Source organism: Mytilus trossulus, chromosome 12 (assembly GCF_036588685.1).
Source record: "Mytilus trossulus isolate FHL-02 chromosome 12, PNRI_Mtr1.1.1.hap1, whole genome shotgun sequence".
In the NCBI taxonomy this organism is placed as follows: Eukaryota; Metazoa; Mollusca; class Bivalvia; order Mytilida; family Mytilidae; genus Mytilus; species Mytilus trossulus.
The window spans coordinates 42684969-42708768 of NC_086384.1; the positions used below are offsets into that span (position 1 = coordinate 42684969).

Sequence of the window (23800 nt, forward strand, 5' to 3'; positions counted from 1 at the left end):
AATTTAATTAATACATATTGACTTTATCAAGATATTGTATAATAAAAAATGAATTAGATATCCTTGGTGGCATTGGGATGTTTGTTACTTTTTGGTTATGTTCCGATGTCTTTGACACAATCCCCGTTTAAGTTCTTAATTTCTTCTTATATTTACCAAAAGGAAATACAGGGAATACTACAGGAATCAAAACAGCCTTCAAAAATTAAAAACAAAACAACGAGTAAAGAGTATGCAAAATCGACTTAACCAATAAAATGACAAATACTAGCTACCCCCAAAATGTCTTACAAAGACATAGGGAAGATCTGGACACTGCATGTATAAACAATCGATCAATTCAGGAACTGATATGTTGTTATCCGGACATAATTCAATTTTGAATGTAACGCGTCTACTGATTGGCTGACATTGGTTTGCTTATAAGCTGATAGACATGAATTTGTCTTGTGATCGTGACGTCATCAACGTTTATCCATGATTTACTTCGGCTAAAAATGAAATTTAGAATTAATGATAAGAAATGATAGTAATATATTTTCGGTCTATTTGAAATAACATAAACAATGTGGTGAACACTTTTCAATAACCCGCTACGCGCGCTATTCTGTGTACAACACACTTTGATGTTATTTCTTCATAGACAGAAAAATAAAACAGTCATTCCTTAAGTGTTTTAAAACTGTTTATTGTAGTTTTTGTTCATTTCGTTTATTCATAAGATAGATATCATTAATTTTTTTAATAAAAACAAAACCAATGGTAAGTTCACTTTTTTATGTATTCGAAAACACATTAATTTTGTAAGGTCTTAATGAATCGTATTTTATTTGAACACATTAATCATCGTCATTATCATGATTTTGGTTAATCGGTCTCAAAATCGGTTTTGATTATCGGTCTCAAAATCGGTGTGATGATCGGTCTCAAAATCGAGAGAATATCCTTTATGTACTTTTTGAATAGATTTAAGCAACGACGTCGTTGTCTTCCAGTCTTCCAACCAACACCACAATCAGATGGAATGGGTTCAATACAGTTGGTGGTAACAACTCTATGATTAAGTGGCTGAGGATTTCTAAAGTTGTTAATCAGATCCACGTTTCCATATATTTTCCCTAGATCTCGGAATTTGTTAAGCTGTAAAATAAATTTAAACTGGTTTTAAGTTATAACATGAGCTTAACCGGTCAATATCGTGTTTAAACGATTCAAACCATTTTTTGCATAATGTTAAAAGGAGGTTTACATAATTTGGAAGGCAATTATAAAATATTTATTACACAGAATGTAGTTCCGTTATGTCTTTTATCATAGACAGGTTCAATGACAGCGACCTATACTATTCCCTGTATTGGTGTCAAATGTGGGGCAGTAATTGCATACACATCCATAGCATTGAAATTCATAGTCGGATGCGCAATGTTCAAGGATTAAGGGTTAAGTGGTGGTACATTGACATATTTACACTTTAATTTTAAAAGAATTCAGAATATCTGGTATGATTTATCCGGTAACGCATTTCAAACCCATATTATGTGTTAATTTTGCAAAACAAATCTATTCATATAATATTGAAAGAATTGATTTAGCCTTTCTGAAATTAGGAACCTCATCGGTGTTGGGATGTAAAAGCGTTGACCGATGCACATTTTGTATAAAGCGAGGAAGCGCTTCATTTTAAAAATGTGCGCATGGTCAACGCTTTTACAACCCTATGAAGTTACAAGAAGAAGCATTCACTACTCATAATTAACATTTTTTAGCTACGCATTATAATAAAGTATACATCTAATGTAATTACATATCAAATAAATGACAATGACATTGTGCTTTGCATTTCTTTTTTTTTCTTATTTTGGGACTTGGTTGTTGATAGCAGATTATAGCTACATTTTTCAAATTTTATTTAAATCTTTTCTTTGTCTTGCTCTAGATTCCCATATGTTAAAAGTGAATACTATTGATGTAGACTGTTTGTGTATCGTTATACGTCTTTTTTGTAAAACGTGTTGAGACAGTCTAATTGATGTATAAACTACATCTTTTATTTCTTCCTATTTAACGTTTAAATTTTCTGACGTCAGACACCCAAAGCAACGAATTTGTCTTTAATTTGATAGATTATTTTGTGTTTTTTTGTAAAATTATTTCTTTTACAATTGTAACACATTGCTGTCTGTTATTTCTTCCTAGCTAAGTAACGTATAAATTATCTGACGTCAGACGCCCAAAAAAATGAAGGTGTCTTTAGTTTGCTGTACCCATATTTTGACTATTTTACGTATCATGTCTGTTTTGTTCACGCATCGTTGTAAATATAACTGAATTTGATTACATTGTCGTACAAAGTGAGAGGTTGAGCGCTATAAAACCATGTCCAATCCACCATTTTCTACACTTGAAGTCAGGAATATGACAGTTGTTGTCCATTCGTTTTTGATGTGTTTTGTCATTTGATTTTGCCATGTGATTAGGGACTTACCGATTGAATTTTTCTCGGAGATCTGTATTTTTGTGATTTTACTTTTTATTCATATGATAGTAAATATATTACTACAAACCTGATCCTCAGAAATATGGACGTGTTCTTTAAATATTGTCCAGATAACACTTTCAAAGCAGGGTGGTGTTGTCAAACTTCCATAGTACCTGTAGTAGCAGTCTGTTCGTGGAAACAGCGATGCCAATTGAAATTTTTCCAGAGTGACATTGTCTTCTGTTTAAAATATGCAAATACAGAGAATGATTTTCAGTTTACCAGGTTCTAACCTGTTGGATAATCATTTTATTAAACACACCGGGAATTAGTTGATTAATCTTAGCAAAATCCTTCTCATCCTGGTATCTATGATGATTTTTTCCCCAAATATAGATTGCAGTATAATAAAGAATCTACCCGTTTTTTTATACATTTTGCATTACTAAACTTTTGATTTATTGTTTAATTTGATTGCAGAATGCAATATGCCTAAAATACGTCTATTTTTAAGGGTGGGTGATATAACTATGAAAAGTGCATGAAAATCATAATAAGCTGCTTTTAGAAGTGAAATCAATTCTTATCTTCTATTTTGTACGTATGAACATGCTAGCGAAGGATAGAAATCAAAATCAAAACTCTTTCATACTGCTCGAAAATATGGCGGAAAGTAGACATTTGCAAGATTTGATTTTAGCAGAAGCGTCAGCTTCCAAAAATGGATGCAATTCTGAACGTATGATGCTGAAGTGTCTCTCTCTACTACACACATGAGTGTCTTATCACTGAGAAAGAAAAATCACAGTATTTAAAATCAAATATAGGCTTAAAAAAGAACAATATTTAACATATGAACTAACAAAGGTCCCTCAATTAGTATTTTTATAATTTAAAGCAGGACATAAGTTTTTTTTTCCTTTTAAAGTAAGAATCTTTCAACTTAAAATCATCAATTATTCTGTTTTTCGCTCAAATTGCACTGCTTGGTATCGAAATACGGGTATGACCAGAACACTGTCCCTTGTTATTGTTAATAATTACTTCCTAGTCGAAATCTAAACGGATCTGAGGGAAACCACATTATATGTTTTCTAAAGAATTGAGATCTCCAAATACGATTTTTAATACCAAACCATTTCCATATGATTGTCGGAAATCAGAAATCTCGTCACTAATTGCCCATGATGTTAGATATGTACTGAATGATATGTAAGTCTAAAAAGTACTCCTGCTGGTCCCACGAGGCTGACATTATGACACATGCTGTCGATGCAAATATTAAGTAATGGTTTTTTTTCATAATTTCAAAGGATTTTTTTATGTCATAAGATAGGTTATGATTCCTTAAAGTCTTTTTTTTAAGGCATCTCAAGCATGACTAATTATGGATGCTTGAATTTCTCTGACTTTTATGATATACATAATTTTCAGAAGAAAGGAAATAATGACCGTTGATTTTCTGGTTGAATGGTTTTACACTAGTAATTTTGGGCCCTTTATAGCCCTTTTTTTATGGAGAGTTGTCTCATTGGCACTCATACCACATATTCCGATATCTACATAGATGAAAAATTATGTACCAACATTAATACTCTATAGTTTAAAGAACATATGAATATTTCAAAAACAAGAAAAACTTAAATATGTGTGTAAGTTCATAAGAATCGTAAATAAAAACAAGAATTATCTCTGCTAAAATGTAAGACTTCACACCTATACATTTTTTTCTTCTCTATAAGAAATCTCTATTTGCTGTTACCTCATCATATGTCTTATAATATTATTATGTGAATTCAGAAATTATTGCAATGTTTTAATAATTGCGAAAAATGCGACAAGGTCATAATCGCAAAAATTTAACCTCGCATTTTACTCTAAAATAACAAGATCACAATAATTAATGCTCGCAATATTTTCTGAAAGGTATGTCTATGTATTTCTGTATACCATTGTATCAACATGATTTTTTTTAGAATGAATATAATCAAATATGTTCATAATTACTTATATGCCCAATTTCGTTTAGATGACTGATGATCTTTTCAAAATGTGGATTATGTTGACCAACCTGGAACAACAAAATAATTCAAACAAAATGTACTCAACCATATCCTTATTTTGGTTTTTGAACATAATAACAACTTTAAATAAAAGAAGAAGAAAGGAAAATCAAAGTAAACATAAACCTCAATCACTTTAAACGTTTCTACTTTATGTCTATAACGGACTTCAAAATTCTACCAAAAGATTCATTGATGGCTTTTAATTTAATTAATTGTAAAGCCTTCTCTGTAGTCTTGTGCTAGCTTAATAACATTGAGTGCATGATATTTTGTTTCAATTGTCGGCAAGTTTAACCCAATTTTTTACTAATAGTTATTTCTTTCTTATATGGTAGCAATTGATATGTAAGATTGCGAGGAAGAAATTTTAGGATTGTTATAAGATTTATGTCTCCGTAGTTATTGTTTTTGTGTGGACTTTGTGTTTTAGATCTGGCACGTCAATTATGTCATTTGAATTCGCCACATGACTAGGGACTTTCCGATTGAATTTTCCTGGGAGTTCAGTGTTTTTGTGATTTTAATTTTTAGTGATTTGTAATGAGTACAATATCCTCTGCCTAACCTTATGTCGTTTACATATTTCTATTTGATACTGTAAAAGAGGGACGAAAGATACCAAAGGGACAGTCAAACTCGTAAAATCTAAAACAAACCGACAACGCCATGGCTACAAATGAAAAAGACAAACAGAAAAACAATAGTACACATGACACAACATAGAAAACTAAAGAATAAACAACACGAACCCCATTTAAGTTTGTGCAGATTCAGACTAAACCAATGTCATTAATTCGTATGGTGGATCGACGAGGGAAGCTTTTGATTCTTTTGACTACCAATTAGAGACTTGCAAGGATGTATGATGATAACTGTCTCAATTGATCTGTTAGATGTCAAATGCGGTAAACTAAAGTTGCCAGAAAATTTAGTATATAATAAACAAACGCCAATAAAAGCATACGATGCTTTCATTTGTGAATGCAGATTTCAGATAATTATCTTTTTCAACGTTTACACATTTTTGATACGCAGGGACTGCTTTGTTTTAGTCGTGGTGTTCTAAGGCTTTTCTACCTCAGGAATAGATTTCCTTAGCTGTATTTGGCAAAACTTTTAGAAATATTTGGTCTTCAATGCTTTTCAGCTTCGAACTTTATTTGGCCTTTCAAATTTTTTTAGGTTCGAGCGTCACTGGTGAGTATTTTGTAGACGAAAAGAGCATCTGGCGTAGATATAAAATTTCAATCATGGTATCTTTTATGAGTTTATTTCCCTTCAGTGGTTTTATTTATCATTTGATTTTGCCATTTGATTAGGAATTTTCCGTTTTGATTTTTCCTTGAAGTACAGTATTTTTGTGATTTTACTTTTTAATTAAACTTACATCGACCAGGAAGCCAAGGACAGCCAGACCACGTGTACTGCTCATAGCTTTATCGAAGTCAGAGAATCTGTCAGAGTGCATTACAATATGCATCTAAAAGTAGAAAATAGTTTAAATATATGTGAAATTAATGCTGACATATTTTTTTTTTCGATTGGCATAATCAAAACTTGTTTGTGTAATAAATACGTCAAAAATGCATATTACAGTAGAAACAAGTGTAGATAGCGGTTTTAATACTAATTGGCATCATCAAAAAATTTCCAGGCTTTTTGAGTGTTGGGTATACCAGATTAACTTTTTATTAGATAAATATTTGTGCCCACTTAAATCGGCAGCAATTGAAGATCATGACGTGGTTTACAGAATTTACTACGTAGACTCAAATAAAGGACAAACTAGATAAAGAAAAGAGAAAAATGAAAAAAGAATAACGTACTCATAAAACAGAATTCAAAATTGTTTTATAATTTCAATAAATTTTCAAATATCTGAGGAAAAAGTAAATGCTTTTTGACAGTAACGCAATATATGGGTAACTCTCTAAAAAGTTGCACATCAATATTCTTTTCGATTGACCGTTGTTCCAATTATCTAGAAACCGTTTTGATGTTATCCAGCGATTGCAAGTTCGGACACATATATTAAATATTGTATGTATACAAATTTATATTTATGGTATGTAAACCTTTTTAAGGCACCGTTGTACACAAGGTAATTGCTCATGATGTTGTTACTCACTTCCATTGCAAAATGTTTTCCATTAATTTCATGTTCTGATCCTCTTCTACCATCTGATCCCCAGTGGAAATGAAACTGGTCTACAATATACGTTCCCGGCAGTCCACCCCCTGTTACCTTTATCGTATGATCATCCATGTCAACTTGTACTGAAATAATTATCATATAACTAGAAACCAACTTTATTATCTACCGATATTTTATTTTATTTCGCGCAAAGCCCATTCTAGCCGAAATTGTGAAATTTTTAAAACAATTATTGATATCTTCATGAAAGGGTTTCGGTTTTTAACAATTTCGAGACGATTTACATTCGCCTTATTTTATTCTTGACAAATAGTTTTATATCCCACCATCATCTGTTGTATTAAATAAAGAGGTGCTTTATAGTCTGAAATTTTCGCCTGTCATCCATCCATTGGCTGTGGCCTTGGTTCGTTTTTCGCTATAAGCATGATCAGTTTATGAGATGCTATTTAAAAGAAGGTTAGAGAGTAGAAAAATTTCGGGAAAAAACTAACATTTATTTTTCATTACAAATTTTATTTATTGCCTTTATTAGTTGTAACTTTATCATATTGTACAAAAATCATTGATAATAATAATCATCAATTCGTGTTGGCCACAGATGACTTTTAAAATGTATGTGTCATTGAAAAACCTCCAAATTATCTCCCTTTGGTGAAATATATCTTTTTTTGGCTATAAAATTGAAATATCTCTTTTAACTCATTTCGACTATATTTTTTATTATAATTTTCAAATAAGCTGTACTGAAACTGAACTATTGTAAAGTTTGAGCGATTTTTGTAATTTAGTTCTTTTTTTATTTCGATATTAACTATATTTCTCCTATTAGTTCATCAGAAAAAGGTACCTTTACAAAAATGTATGCTTCAAGGCAGATTGTTAGCGTAAAATTAATGAACGGTGAAACCATTTTTTATGTCATTTTTCTTATTAGTATAAGATTAAGTTAATTTATAGAAAAAAAAAGCAAAATCCTATATTAAAATTTGATTTTGATTAAGACCCGCGAGCCCCCTTAATATTAAAAAACGTACATATCCATCTGTAGTCCTAACATCTGACCTTCATGTAATGTTCAAGGTTCATTGATGAATGTAAATGTTTCATGGTTATGTCAGTTTTAAGAATAAATGAGAAACAAACCAACCAGATATTTAGTGTGGATAATCATGTCTGTCACAAAATGTTTCAAGAAATACCTAATGAACTGTAATGTTTTAGAATTTAATGCTATTATGAACCAAAAACAGAAATCTAAACTTCGAAAATTGTGCCAATTTATTAGAATTATAAATGACAAACTGGATTCTCTCTGATGTTAACCTGTCGGCTATACTGATCATACCGTTGTAAAAACAAACTCATATTTAATGCTTCCTCGACAAATGTACTTATATCCAATGTAATGTAAACTAACGTGTTTTTTCTGTATACCTTTGTCCAACTGAGGTGATACCAGAATAGAAAGATATATAGTTGCCCATGCACCCTATTAGTTTGTTCAATAGTGATCAACGTTCTTGTTTGTTAAATTCTAGTTTCGTTGATACGATGAGTGCTTTGGTGTATGAAATAATTACGTCCGACTTGTATAAATGCTTTTTTTGCTAGATTAATCGTTCAGCGTATTGTTTATGCAAAACAATCATTATCTCATCCCTTGAAAAGAAAAAGGTGAACTATAATTGATTTTTAGAATAATTGTACGGTGAACATGTGGGACAAGGTTCGTCTTACCTGGACATTTTTACCATTGCTATTTCGTCAACGTTGGGTGTTTTTGATTATGTCAGTTTTTCAGATATAATTAGTTATTTTATCTTGTGTCATTAATGATTGGTAGGTGTGCATTTATTATAGAGAATGGAAACGGGGAATGTGTCAAAGAGACAATAATCCGACCAAAGAGCAGAAAACAGACTTTATATGCAGGCAATGGGTTGTCAATATGGGGAAAGATCCTCATCAGAGGCAGGCTTCAGCTGGCCGTTGGACAATAATGAATAAAAGAATCAATATATAGTTTAGCGAAATGAACGACACCCTAAACTCTACAACTTATCAATTACCCATACTTTTAAAAAATAACATGACCACTCAATACTTATGAAGGCTAGAGTCTCCTGACTTAAGACAGTGATCGAACGATCTCAACCTTTTCCTATACATGAAGTAAATGTGGAATAAACAAACAATCAGCAATAGATAAAACAAAGAAAAAATGACAATGATCAACATAAATTTATTAAGTGGTTACTAGTATATCAGCTGCAGACCTCAACTAAATTGTTTAGTGTGGTAACAGTTTCTATAAGGTGGAAATTTCGGATGGGTCTAGTGTTTGGCCAAATTTATGTTTATCGTACATCTTTTTCACTTCTTTTTAATCTAAAATTTACAGTTTAATGGATGGATGCGAATATTTTGACGCTAAAAACAATCGAGTCGATTTTTTACAATTAATGCGTAAACATGACACAAATTATTCATTGATGTTAATGTTTATGCTAAAGAAAAAACGCAACATTTTGATGCGCCTGTCGTACAAGTGAGAGGGGCTATAAAACCAGGTTCAATCCACAATTATCTATATTTGTACTAAGTCAGGAATTATACAGTTTTTGTCAATTCGTTTGATGTGTTTTATCTTATGATGCTGCCTTTAGATAAGGGACTTTCTTGTTTTGAATTTTCCTCAGAGCTCGGTATTTTGTGATTTTACTTTTTTCTTATTTATTTTCATACTTACCAGTATGTCCGTTGTTATGGATTGTTACTTTAACATCTCTATGCAATTCGAGGTCAGTAAAGTTGAATTTTCGTAGTCTTTGGTCAAACTTGACATTATCTGTTTTAATATCTATAGGAGACTGTTGCTCTCCACCACATGTGGGGATTTCCTTCTTCCATTCTTCTGGTTCTAATTTAGAAAAAAAAAGATGATTTTGAGGCTTAACAAATAAAATGTCAGTTCTTTTGCGGTCAACGTTAAAATAATTAGGAAAATACATCAGAACATTTTGAAAAATTCGACACTACATTGCTGTATAGTTTGCTCAAAGGGTTCGTTGTGAAATAAAGTACCCTCAAAATTTTGGGTATGGTAAATACAACCCTGTTTCACGCAAAAATATTAGCAGTATTAGTAATTGAAGTGAAATGCAGCAGCGATAACAAAATTCAATGAATATTAAAAAAATAATATAAAGAATGCAAAATACCCGTTATCATCGTTTTAAACACATAGAACACAATAGGTAGACGATTTCAAAGTACCTCATATAATAATTTTACTATCGACATTTCTTTTTCTGACTTTTAAATCAGTATTTATGAGTGTAACCTTCGCTAAATGTTTCCTAGAGTACCAGTTTGATTTGATTGATTTAACTGATTTCTGAGCAACGGTAAATGAACATCTGTAAACCGATACACTTCATGAACATCCGAGTTCATCCCAGGTTTTTGGGTGGTGTTTCTGTAGCCCAATGATTGCATATCTGTGTAATGATTTTGCGCATTACGTTTCTCATTTCGAAGTCGAACCAAAACTGGAATTAGCCGGTTTATTTACATATATATATGTTCTTTATGTTTTATTTTATCGGTTTGTCTTCTAAAATCACTAATAAAGATAACCTTTTGGTATAATAATTTCAAACTCGGTTCAAGTGTTATAATTCGCTCTCTCATTTTATGTCCTGAATATACAAATAATTCATATTATAATAAAAACCTTTCGGAAAATATGCTGTCGTGGATATTCCAAAAAAAGAAGAAGAATGAACCAGAAAGGGGGACAAGTTTTATTTCAAATATTTAGGATTTGTTATATCGCAGCTGCAAACCTCGGCCTATAACAAATCCGGACCATTACTTCGGACAACCATTGTAGATATATAGAGTTGAAGTGAACAAACTCAGCCTATATTTTATGATTGTGTTTGTTAGTTTATTTTTATGGTTTTTGACATTTTTTGTTTTTACAAAATGTTTAACAACTTTATATAGGAATATACAAGATAAGAATAATAATTAGAAAGATATTCACCCTTATTCTTTCTTAAAATATATATTTAAACGATAGTTTTATTTTATTTTCAACATTCGAGATCTAGCGTGTTCTTTTTTAATGTCTTATATGATTACTGGATTAACCTGTGAGACCAAAAGTTGCTTTTGCAAGTTTTAAAAATATATTACGAAAACCCAAAAAAAACATTACCACACGGGGATCACCAGCCAAGTAGTCAACACTTCGGATTTGACATGAATATCATTAATGTGGTAATTTTTGTAAATTTTCTGTTTACAAAATTTTGAATTTATCGAAAAACTAAGGATTTTCTTATCCCAGGCACAGATTACCTTAAACGTATTTGACACAACTTTTTGGAATTTTAGATCCTCAATGCTCTTCAACTTTGTACTTGTTTGGCTTCATAAATATTTTGAAATGAGCGTCAGTGATGAGTCTGATGTAGACAAAACGCGCGTCTGGCGTACTTAATTATAATCCTGGTACCTTTGATAACTATTTACTACATGTTTCTGTGCGTAATTATTTGCATTATATTAAGACATCAAAAATATATTTACTCAATCGATCATCAATCTAAAAAAAAGTAAAACTACAAAATTACTGAACTCCGGTGAAAATCAAAAATGGAAAGTCCCTAATCAAATGGTAAAAAAATACCTTAAAACATATCAAACAAATTGATAACAACTTTCATATTTCTGACTTAGAACAGGCATTATATCTAAAGACCAATGTTGCATTTTGCAAATAAAAATACATGTATAATATACAAAGGAATTAAAGAATAGCCAAAGAGGAAGTAGGAACGTAAATGATTTATACATTGTATCTTAAAAACAAAACGACAGCAATACGAAATTTTAAAACTAGTTTGGTATATTTTTAAGAAATATCCAAGAACAGAAAACGACTGCACGGATGAGGTTAAATTTGCTTACATGCACCAAGTCAACACAATGAAGTGCTGGAACACATATAAAATCATTCCCTTTCAAAGAAGCCAGTCAAGAAAAAGTTAAACGATTGTACGGGTGGACGAAAGGACGTACGGAGTGAGTGATTAATTAACATGCTTTATCCATTTATTCGTGACACAGATAAAATTAAACTGTCAATTGTTCTTGAACAATTGAGAGGTCTTTCCTTTTTTAATGTAAAATACATGTTCCAACAGACGTAGAATGTATTGAAAAGGTCAAGGTCAACCTTAAAAAGCTCGAAAACACACTAAAAATCCTTTAAATAAGGTTAAAAACACTAAATTCGCTATCTGGGACATGACCTTGACCTTTGACCTTTTGACCTTTGTCAAGGTCATTGGGCCCCAATGCCATTACTGAAGACCTTAAGGGTCTAGGACCTTTGGTTATATAGTAAAAGCTGATTTTGTCTTTTCAAAAACATAAAACAGGGGTTATGCCCCTTATAGAAAGGTCAAATCTCTTTGGTCAAAATGTAACAAAGTTGCGCCATAATGACCCAAACATTTTCCACCATTTAAAACTTCTGTAAGTATAATGGTTTCTGAGATTATCCCATAACAAGGTGTTAGGTCAAAGGTCAAGGTCAACATACAAATTTGACCTTGAGGTATTTTTTAAAGATACATGAAATGATGATGATTGGTGAAGATCCTATGTGTCTAGGACTTACGGTTTCTGAGTTTTGGTGGCCAACCGACACCAGTTAATTTTCATAGGGGCATAACCCTACCAATGAGTCGTTGAATCTTTTCGATCCAAATGTAACGAAGAACCGGGGTCTGGTCCTGAACAAATTTCACCCTTCATTTTTTTTCTACCTATTACGGTTACGGTGTTGGAACGATAACAAGGTTTTTGGGTTTCGGAGGGATTACTCCGAACCGACAAAATATTTCGACTCACAGGGTGAGTTCCGGATAGGTATTCATGACACCGATACAAAGTGTGAACATGAAAGCGACACGTCTTACGGTTACGGAGGGAAATTTTGTCAAAGTTTGGCGGAACAAGAAGAATAATAATAATAATTAAACTGTCAATTGTTCTTGAACAATTGAGAGGTCTTTCCTTTTGTAATGTAAAATACATGTTCCAACAGACGTAGATTGTATTGAAAAGGTCAAGGTCAACCTTAAAAAGCTTGAAAACACACTAAAAATCCTTTAAATAAGGTCAAAAACACATAATTCGCAATATGGGACATGACCTTGACCTTTGACCTTTTGACCTTTGTCAAGGTCATTAGTCCCCAATGTCATTGCTGAAGACCCCATGGGTCTAGGACCTTTGGTTATATAGTAAAAGCTAATTTTGTCTTTTCAGAAACCTAAAACAGGCTTTATGCCCCTTAAAAAAAGGTCAAATCTCTTCGGTCAAAATGTAACAAAGTTGCGCCGTAATGACCCAAACATTTTCCACTATTTGAATTCTCTGTAAGTATTAAGGTTGCTGAGATTATACCATAACAAGGTGTTAGGTCAAAGGTCAAGGTCAACATACACATTTGACCTTGAGATATTTTTCGAAGATACATGAATTGATGATGAATGGTGAAGATCCTAGGTCTCTACGACTTACGGTTTCTGAGTTTTGGTGGTCCACCGACACCGGTTAATTTTCATAGGGGCATAACCCTACCAATGAGTCGTTGAATCTTTTCGATCCAAATGTAACGAAGAACCGGTGTCTGGTCCAGAACAAATTTCACCCTTTGTTTTTTTTCTACCTATTACGGTTACGGTGTTGGAACGATAACAAGGTTTTTGGGTTTCGGAGGGATTACTCCGAACCGACAAAATATTTCGACTCACAGGGTGAGTTCCAGATAGGTATTCATTACACCGATACAAAGTGTGAACATGAAAGCGACACGTCTTACGGTTACGGAGGCTAACTTCGTCAAAGTTTGGCGGAAGAATAATAATAATAATAATAATAATAATAATAAACAGAAGAAATACAGTAAGGTCTTTCCCTTTTGTAAAAGGAAAGACCTTAATAATAACTTATCCCTGTACCGCTTACGCTTACTTCCAATTTTAGTTCCACAATAACTAGATATAAATCAGTAGTACTATGACATAATGGAGTAGGATTCTTAAAAAAATAATTATTGTTTTTTATAATTCACGGCTAAGTGATTTCTATGGAATTATTTTTGCGTACTATGAAATTCTTTTAAAAAATAAGATTGTAATTTCAATTAATACATAACAATAAAACAAAATCGAAAAAAAAAATGATTATCTCTTTCGCACTTCACTTATTCATTTCTCTAACATGTAGGGTCTTTCACAGAATTACTACACATAATCACTGATTGATGCAGAACTATAAAACACAAATATCTAACTCATATAAAAATTTGGAAGAAGAATTCCTGAATAGGTTTTGATCAAACTCCTTTTCAAGAGTTGTCGCTCTCGGGTTCGGATTTAATTGCCCCTGATTTCGGTAAATTGAATGGTTTTGATACAATTTGAAAAAGATACTGTTTGTCTAAATATGATAGAAGATGATATTCGACACCGGAATCAGAGATGTCCTTAAAGAAATCAGGTATTATAGAAAAAATGAAGAAACAGTAGTTCGGGTTACCACTTTTACCCAGGTTGAAATATAAAACCAAATATTTTTCAATCTTTGATAGGTTAAATCATAACTATACTTATCAAACATCAGTTTCACTTAATCTTTCTAAATTTTTAAATAGTGAATATGTTTTGTATAAAGCTTGCATCAATATTATACATGCAGGTAGATGTTAGAAAATGTACATTCGGTGAGCCAAGACCTATAATGCTTTTCCTTTACAAATTGTAACTTTGATGGAGAGTTATCTCATTGGAACTCATACTAAATCTCCTTATATCAATGTAAACCGCAATAACGACATTAAAGTTAAATGCAATCATTTCCTGGCAATCATTTCCAGACATTCCGGCGTCTTTTAACAATAAAAATGACCGCCACGATATATTGCAAAAGTGTTAAATGTGATGTGAAAATCTAATCAATCAATCTATCAATCACTGTCGATTTTAAGAATTTAAATATAAGATTTGGAAACGAAGTAAAGACTAACATTAAAGACAAGTCTTCGGTAACACAAAAAACAATAATTGAGATGTCATGTAAGTGCGCTCAAGGGTAAGAAAAATAGATTTAATAATGTTGTGGTATATCTTCTGGTAATGCATAAGAATGTCCTGTTGGCCTTAATTCGTTTCTTAGAAACCCTTGACTGTATTATTTATAGAGCAAACCTGATCGTACGCAATACAGAAACATAGCATACATTTCTTCAATAGACACATTTGGCAATTATTAAAAAAATGAAGGTTTAAAATCCAGCATTGGAAATTAATTATTATAGAGATCAAAAACTTAATAACATCAGAAAAATCAAAATGAAAGTCAATCAATTTTCTACTTTTGCATTTATAATTTGACCTTATTAATGTGTGTAGCCATCTTATTGCTAAAGTAACCGTGAACAACCTATATTGAGGGAAGAAAATATAAAAATGAAAAAGAGAAGGTATGATAGGATTAATTGTTAAAAAAATGAAATCGCAAACCTAGTTAAAAAATTATTGAAATCTTTCGCCATTATGATAATCGTATTGATAAACGAACAGGCTGGCATAAACTGGACAAGACAGATTTGGCTGTTTTATAACTTTGACATGTAAGACGACATAATAATTATATATATACTGCAGTTGTGCTATTTGAGCAGTCAAATTGCATTGACTGTATATTTATATGTCATATACAGTCCCTGACCGTATATCACCTTGTTTATGACGTTGACAATGCGTTTCCGTAGAGTTTTATTTATGACGTCAATAAAACATACAGGTTCGCGGAAATTTTACGTCGTTTGCTCCAAATTAAAAAAATGATGGTTTTTACCCTAAATACTTCATTTAGAAAACTTATAAGAGTTGCAGTATATAAAGTATAACCATACATTGTCTCGAAATATCAATCGGATATTTGTACTCGGCTCGAAACAGGTAGAAATGCTCGGCACAGCCTCGCTTTCCATCTGTTTCTAAGCCTCGTACAAATAACATTGATATTTCGAGACAATGTATGGTTATTCTATATTTAAAGTTACATAAATTGCCATTTTAAACACACTTTAATGACAAAATAAAGTAAATAAGCAAACTATCGTTTGGGATAAAGTTTGGCTATATATACGAATATTAATTACTGTCTGAGAATTAAACCTTTTCATATGTTATTATAGTTTGCCGAACACTCGATATGTGTGTAGCCTTAATACACATATGAAGTCATTAATTAAAGCTATCTATTTCGATATTTAACATGAGAAATTCTTCTATGTATTATTTCAAGGGTTTTAATGCACAGATGTTTATTGCTTTATTTTCTAATTATCTTTAATATCAATGAAAAATTAAGAGCTTTCATACCTCCTTATTTGAAATTCATTTATATTTCTTTTTCAGCAATAAATAGTTTGAAAAAAAAGTTAGCTTACCAGTTGGTTATTTTTTTTTTACTTTTTTTTTTTATCTTGTTCTTGTCTATATGGGGGTATTAAATAATTTTCAGAAATGCAAGGCGAATATTAATAGAAATGGTTTGTTTACAAAAATCGAAGTTATTTAAATGTTCATTAGCTATCAAGATAATAATGCGTAGTAATAAAAATGAATTTTGGTAAATACTTTGAGAAAGAAGGTAAAAAGGGACTTTCGTGTACAAATATTCCGGCACAAAAGCAATTTACCTTTAAATTTTCAAAATTATTGAAATATAAAATATATGATATATTTATGCTTGTAATATTTACCACTGTATGTTAATACTTATCAACTACAACAGAAGCAGAACGTTTCATCAATGTTCTCGTTAATGTTCAAGATTTGTCATCTAACCACAATTAAAAAAAAAAAGTGTTGCAAATACCAACAATTTTTAATGTTAAAATACTTACTGGTGCCTTGATGGTATCACCAATGATCATGAACTAAAAACATAAAAAAGGAGATCAATAAATATGATTATCATATATCATTTATGTTAGTCAGTATGATCATGAAAAAAATAGGGAAAGCAGATTATTACATCTTATGTGATGTTTTCTCTATATGTAGATCATCCATATAAATTCGATTAACATATGAACTCGTTTCGTCTACAAAAGACTTGTCAGTGATGCTCGAATAACCAAGAAGAAAAAAGAAGATGTATATCAGTGTCTAATTTAGTGTTTCACATAATGAACCCAATATATGGAGCGTGGTTTAAAAGGCACAAATCGATGACACAATGATAATTTGGTTCTGAATAAAACAGGGAATTAGTGATCGAGGCGTTTTCTTTTAGATAGTAAATGTTCATCATATCATTAACGTCTTAAAGAATGTCAAAATTGAAATTGAAATGCAGCCCTGCAATGAAACAGGATATTATGTATTACTAATGGTGCCAAATTACCCAAAAAATGTATCGTGATTTCCAGGAAACTGTGAAAGTACTTGATGACGGTTAAGGTGTAATATTTCCGAAAGTAACAATGTTACACATTGGTAACATCCAAATACGCCATAATAAGGTTTCGTAACATTTCTACTTTTAAAAATTCCTTACAAATTTAAATGCATTTTTCAATTACATTAAATTGATAAAAAATAAATTTCAATTTTTGATATTGGCACAAATTACCTGTACCACTGGCAAAATTGGATCCAACAAGAACAATAACACACGTAGCAAGTGTTGAAAGTTCCATTTTGAATAGATGCCCAATTCTCTAGATTTTTCTTTTATACTTTGTCATAATGTGATGAAAGACGGACTAGCGTGACAATATTTTGAAATGTTTAAAATTAGTATTGTCAAGAGGGTTAGGTTCGTGTGCACTTATGATTTACTGTATTGTTGCAAGTTGTAAATGTTTCAAACGTTAATTAAAGTAGTTCGTCATAACTTTTTTGCACTTGGTGACTGACAAACAATTAATGCGCATGCATGCTATATTTAGTTTTGATGTGTGTCAGATACACTAACATTTTGTAAATAAATAAATAATTGAATAAGAAATTAATAAGAATTGCGAAACGCCGATGCGCAGCCTGGTGACAATAAAAATGTATGTCTGCAAAAGGTATCCAGTACAGTAATCACCGATATAAAATATGGTTACATTTCTAAGGATTGCTTCTTTCTTTTCTGTTTTTTTAAGTTTAATAACATTCATTAGAACATTCCTTGTGGTCTTGTTGAGGCATGATGGAACTGAGGATTTGAAGTCGTTGTTCAAATACCAAACTAAAATGTATATTACAGACGCGGGTTTCGTGTACAAAAACTTATCAGTGATGCTCGAATAAAAAAGATTAAAAAGTCAAAATAGAAAATGCCGTTGAAGAGCATTTCGGTGGCTGAACTATAAGCAGCGACTAAACGATGATATAAATGATATATGCATTAGAGCTAAAGTGCACATATCAACATCCTCCTTTTAATTGTGACTGCTTTCAAAATCAGACTATGGATCGACTTGGCATAATATCTTCCAAAGGTTTTGGAAGCCCTTCAATAGTCCCATCGGCCGGCAAATATATGAAGTTTTTATTTCACTTATTACAATTTGGATCGTATCACTACTGGTAACCTGTTTGTCACACATATGGAGCAGAATCTGCTAACTCTTCCGGAGCACCTGAGATCACCCCTAGTTTTGGTACCTTTGGTAACTATTTACACCACTGGGTCGATGCCACTGTTGGTGAATGTTTCTTCCCCGAGGGCATCATGAGTCCAGAATTCAGCATTCCGGTGTTGACATGAATATTAATTATAAAAAAAATAAGAAGATGTGATATGATTGACAATGGACAATTCCTCACAAGGGATCAAAATGACACAGAAATATGGTCAATTTTATAAATTTACTGTTTACAAAATTTAAAGTATGAATCATTCAATAACTGAGGTTTTTTCTTATCCCATGCATAAATTACCTTAGCCGTATTTGACACAATCCTTTTTGGATTCTCATTGCTCTTCAACTATGTACTTGTCTAAGCTTTCTAACTATATTGATCAGAGCGTCGCTGATGAGTCTTATGTTGACGAAACGCACGTCTGGCGTTTCAAATCATAAGCCTGGTACCTTTAATAACCAATTGGTGGTGTTCTTGATGCTTAGTCTTTAGTTGTCTGGGTTGTTTAATTTCCTGTGTACTAATTATTTGTCTTTTCTTTTTAAGCCATTGTTTTGTCAGTTTATTTACGATCTATGAGTTTAACTGTCCCTCTGGTATCTTTCATCTCTCTGTTAGTCCACGAGAATGTCATCAGCTCAGTAGGGATCAGTACTTCGACATGATTTATAACATATTGGTCAAAACGTACTCTCTAGATTAATTAAAAAAAGCTAGGACACTAAGGTTCCAACTACTTCTCCAATCGAAGTTTTCCCTGTGATGAATTCTGATTTTGATTATTTTCGTCCTGTTAAACTTACCATTCCATGTGTTTATACTTCACTGGCTGTTAAATGTTTGTTTTTGGTGTTTCCAATTGCAGAGACGATTGATATCGTAGAGTGCACACATTTATAGTATTAAAAGAGCTAATATTTCTAACACCGAGGTATATATTGCCTTATCCCCATACCGAATCTTAGGCTTTTGATAATCCACATCTACGTAATCTATTCTTATGTAGACAAAATTAACGTCTGATGTAAAAAGTTGAATGTCTGATTTCTTTGAAGATTTTAATAATTCATTTTTATTTACTAGTGTCAACGTGGCCAACGAAATTCAAATGTAAATTGAATAAATCCAAAATATATCATTGTCTGTGCGTACTATCGTATCGTATGCCGACATGAGACACCTTCAACTGTATCGTATCATATCATGAGTCTCTTATTACAGTTCACCATGATGTTCCCCAACGTATTGTTTGCCATAATACACTTGATGCCTGTTCATTGATCATAAGGCACTTGCTTCTGGTTTATTTTTACATATTGCACCTGATACAATATTGTTTTACATGAGGCGTCCAATACCGTTTTATTTGTCACGTGGCACGTGTTACAAAATTGTTTGGCATTAGGGATCTTCTATTGTATTGTGTGCCATAATGTACTTGCTATCCTATATGACTCACCTGTTACCTTTGTGTTTGCCTACTGCATTTTCTTCTGTTTAGTTTGTTTTAAGGTACCTGCTACCGTATTCTTATCCATAAGACACGTACTACTGTATCATATTCTCTAATCAGGTACCCGCTACAGTATTGTTCACTTTTAGACACCTGCTACCGATTTGCTGGCCATAAGCCATTTGCTACCCGTTTAATTGTCATAAGATACCTGTTACTGTGGTGTTTGCTACATAGCTTATTGTTTGTCATAATGCACCTGCTACCGTATATTGCTTCCCTAAAACACCTACTTAAAATGCTCCCCTGCTGTATTGTTTGTACCTGCAATTGAATCATATGTTTTAATATTAACCTTTTACTGATTCATATGCCCAAATGAGACACATGCTACAACTCGTATGCACGTATGAGACACTTGCTACCTAGCGTATGTGTTTATAAGACACATGCTTCATATTTTATGCACTAATGAAACACCTGCTACCTAGCGTATGTACTAATAAGGCTTCTGCTACCGTTTCAAATCCCCTTAAAATACACCTGCTACTGAATATTATCCCTTTAACGGATGAATATTTACCAATATAAAGATTTTAGATCAAAACAGTTGGCAACAGTTAAAAACTGGCATTTCTTTTTACTTTTGGGCTTCCCCCAGAAATCGGCATCTTGTTATTATAGTTTATCCAAACTGTATTTCATTTAATTTGAAATGTCTATTTTCGAACAAGAACGCAATGGATTCTTTGTTTTTAAATTCAACATCATGTTTAATTATTGACACTAGTGAATGCAAAACTATTACATATCACAATCTGCACTTTGACATGTATCAAGTATGCGGTTTTGACAATTCAACATTAATCAAAAAAATATATTCGTGAAAAAAGTTTGATGCATGCTGTTTTGTATCCTGCTTATGTCAACTATACTTTTCGTTTAACTAAATTTGATAAATTTACATTAATTTCCTTGAGGTAAAATTGCATAAACCATCATGTACATATAAGTTTGATTAATAAACTTGCATTACAACACCTTTAAGACTATACCATTGTAACCATTACACTTGATTGAAATCGTATACAATGCAGTCACATAACTTCAAAGAAAACGTCAGGATAGTTTTATCTTAAACATGAACGTCCATTATCTCATTACAGAAGATGTGTTTATGTGGAATATTTCGCTTCTTATTGTGTAAGTTAAATTAGTCCGTTGTTGTTGGGCAAATATTTTACATTGACAGGGCTAAAATCATGAATCAATCAAGAATGATCGCCGTTTATAAGATTTATTAATTAGTAATGAAGTATAAAAGAGAAACGAAAAATACCGAAGGACGTTCAAGCTAAGTTGAAAACAAACTGACAGAGTCATGTCAAAAACCAGGATGAGACTGAAACGCTACAGACTGAGCAACACGAACCACGCTTAACAACGGGTGAAATAACAGGTGCACCGGAAGGCAAAGTATATCCTGCTGCATATGTGGCATCCGTCGTGCTTTTTTTGACAGTTAAAATGCAAACTTATTTAAATATTTAGAATTACATGGTCGTTGAAATAATTCTGCCTTTCTACATCTCCTTTTTTTAAGCGGTTGAATTTTGCGTTGGAAATATGTTTTGTTTATTTTTGTCAAATCTTTAATTTGAATTTTGAATTTAATTGTTTTGATGGGGGAGAGGAATCACATCAACAGAGTAACGTAAACTGTTGATGCAGAGATATGACTCACCTTTCTATAATCTTGAAAGTATACAAGGGCAACATTAAAACCAACTTGGCAGTATTAAACATGTAAACTATTCCCACTATTCAAAACATTCAAAGTCAATGAAACATGATTTATGATCCTGGACCGAACAACATCAACAGAAAACAGCCTTACAAAACTACATACCAAATACCATTGACGCATCATTTGTGTTTCAATTAACACTTATTTAAACTCAAACTTAAACTTGCAGACAATGCAAAAGTTTGAAAGTTATTGATCTATGATAAAAGAGTGGCGCCATTTAATATCCAAGGAAAATAAGGCATGTAAATACTATTATAACTGCATACCAAATACCATTGACTATTAACATTAGTGTTTTCTTTTAAAGTTTATCGGATCGCAAACTCTAACATGTAAACAATACAACTCAAACAAAGATAAAAAAAAAAACAAAGACAAACGGAACGGAAGCAAGTCATCTCCATGGACATTAGGTGTACCATTGCTATGGTAAAACAAATAATTGAAATACCACTTGTTATCAATGTATACATTGTTGACATCGACGACGCCGTCGGACACAGCATACATAAGTCTCGCTTTTTGACTCGGTCAAAGCGACAATACCTAATCCGAAAACTTTTGTAAAAGACCAAAAGTGTAAATAAAACAGCAACAAGCACAGAAGATACACACTTTTATACTTGCTCGAAGATAATTTTTGCAAATCGGCGAAATTACTACACTAGTGAATAATAATATAACGGACATTCGTGCTCCTTGAAACTCTGACCAGAATGTTTGCCTTTTAACAGTCCCTGCCTTAAATGCACAGTGGAATGGGGTATTGCAAGGGATCACCACTTTACTAAGAAATAATGTTCATTTTTTTACCACATGTTACTTCGTATTTGAATTATATTTTTAAAAACTTGAATAGCAGCAAAACATAGCTATTATTAAAATATTAAAATTCACAAGTCGATGTAAAAAACCATAAGACGACGAAAAGAGAAACACCAGTACACAAACACTACAAAGAAAACTAAAAACAAATATCATCAAAAGTTGGACAGAAAGGGTTAGCAGATTCTGCCACCTGTCTTGTTGCTCATGTAAATACAAACCTGATAATAAGTATAATTCGAGGAAAAGACGATGGAATTGTTGTTACAACTATTGATACATATTTCGTCATCTGTGACACAGATATTCAATATCGGTTACCCATTTCCTGATGACATCACTGCGAAGGGATGCTTTCAACTTCCCAAGGTAATTCGGATGGTTTGTTGAAATACACGTCAACAAAATGTAACAAATATATTGACAATCAAAAAATCAAGCATTGTTTTCATTGAGATTTTTCTTTTAAACAGTTCGAATTTTACAAAGTCCGAATTATCGCCCCTAAAACGCGGAACGTGTATCTATGTCGGCCTTTGTCTTAAATAAATGGAAAAGAAAGAATAGATTTTAAAAATCGATGCACAATCGATTGTGTATATTTTATCCGGTCGTTTTACTGTTTATTGATTTTCCATTCCTGTGTAGGAATTGTTATGAACTCATCATAGACAGATAAACATCACAATATTAAGTTTCCGACATATTTTATTTATTTAAGTACGAGAATCGAAAAGGTGTCGGACAGGACGGATGTTGAATGAACATCAAACGAACGAGTAACTATTAAACGTATACATAATGGATGCGTTCCGGATAAAACAGATGAACGAGTTAAGCGAAAAATTGAAGGCGACAATTCTTAAACATCGAAGACAATAACAATCAAAACCAAGAAGTCAACAAAGACTGATAAAACCAAAAGACATTTCCCTCAACAGTTACAAATAATAAATAAGAAACAACACGAACTCCACCAAAACACGGGATTGAAATCAGGTTCTCCGGAAAGGGTAAGCATTTCCTGCACCGTATACGACACCCGTCGTGTTATTTCTTTGTTCAGTTTGGTGATGATAGAAGGTTATTATGATTGAGGAAGAATATTAGGTATGATTTCTGACACACTTTTGTCATAATGGCAAATCAGCCCAAGATAGCTACCGTAAAATTTCTTGAGTGATGATCTTAATTTGTTTGATTCATAGCTCTGTCTAAACAACTTTTGAGATAGCTGTAATCCTCGTTCAACAAAATCTGCGTACTTTTAGCTA

The 23800-nt window shown here is 32.2% G+C and overlaps 1 protein-coding gene across 1 annotated transcript; it reads right to left on the reverse strand.

The window, feature by feature from the left end:
* Positions 1-816: 816 nt before the first annotated feature.
* Positions 817-17501, reverse strand: LOC134692472 (carbonic anhydrase 1-like). Its single transcript, XM_063552925.1, has 7 exons — positions 17435-17501; positions 9453-9623; positions 6674-6822; positions 5933-6025; positions 4487-4550; positions 2565-2719; positions 817-1140 (listed from the first exon to the last, which is right to left on the reverse strand). Exons 1-7 carry the CDS (start codon positions 17499-17501, stop codon positions 868-870), a joined length of 972 nt encoding a protein of 323 aa, XP_063408995.1. The 3' UTR covers positions 817-867.
* Positions 17502-23800: the final 6299 nt, after the last annotated feature.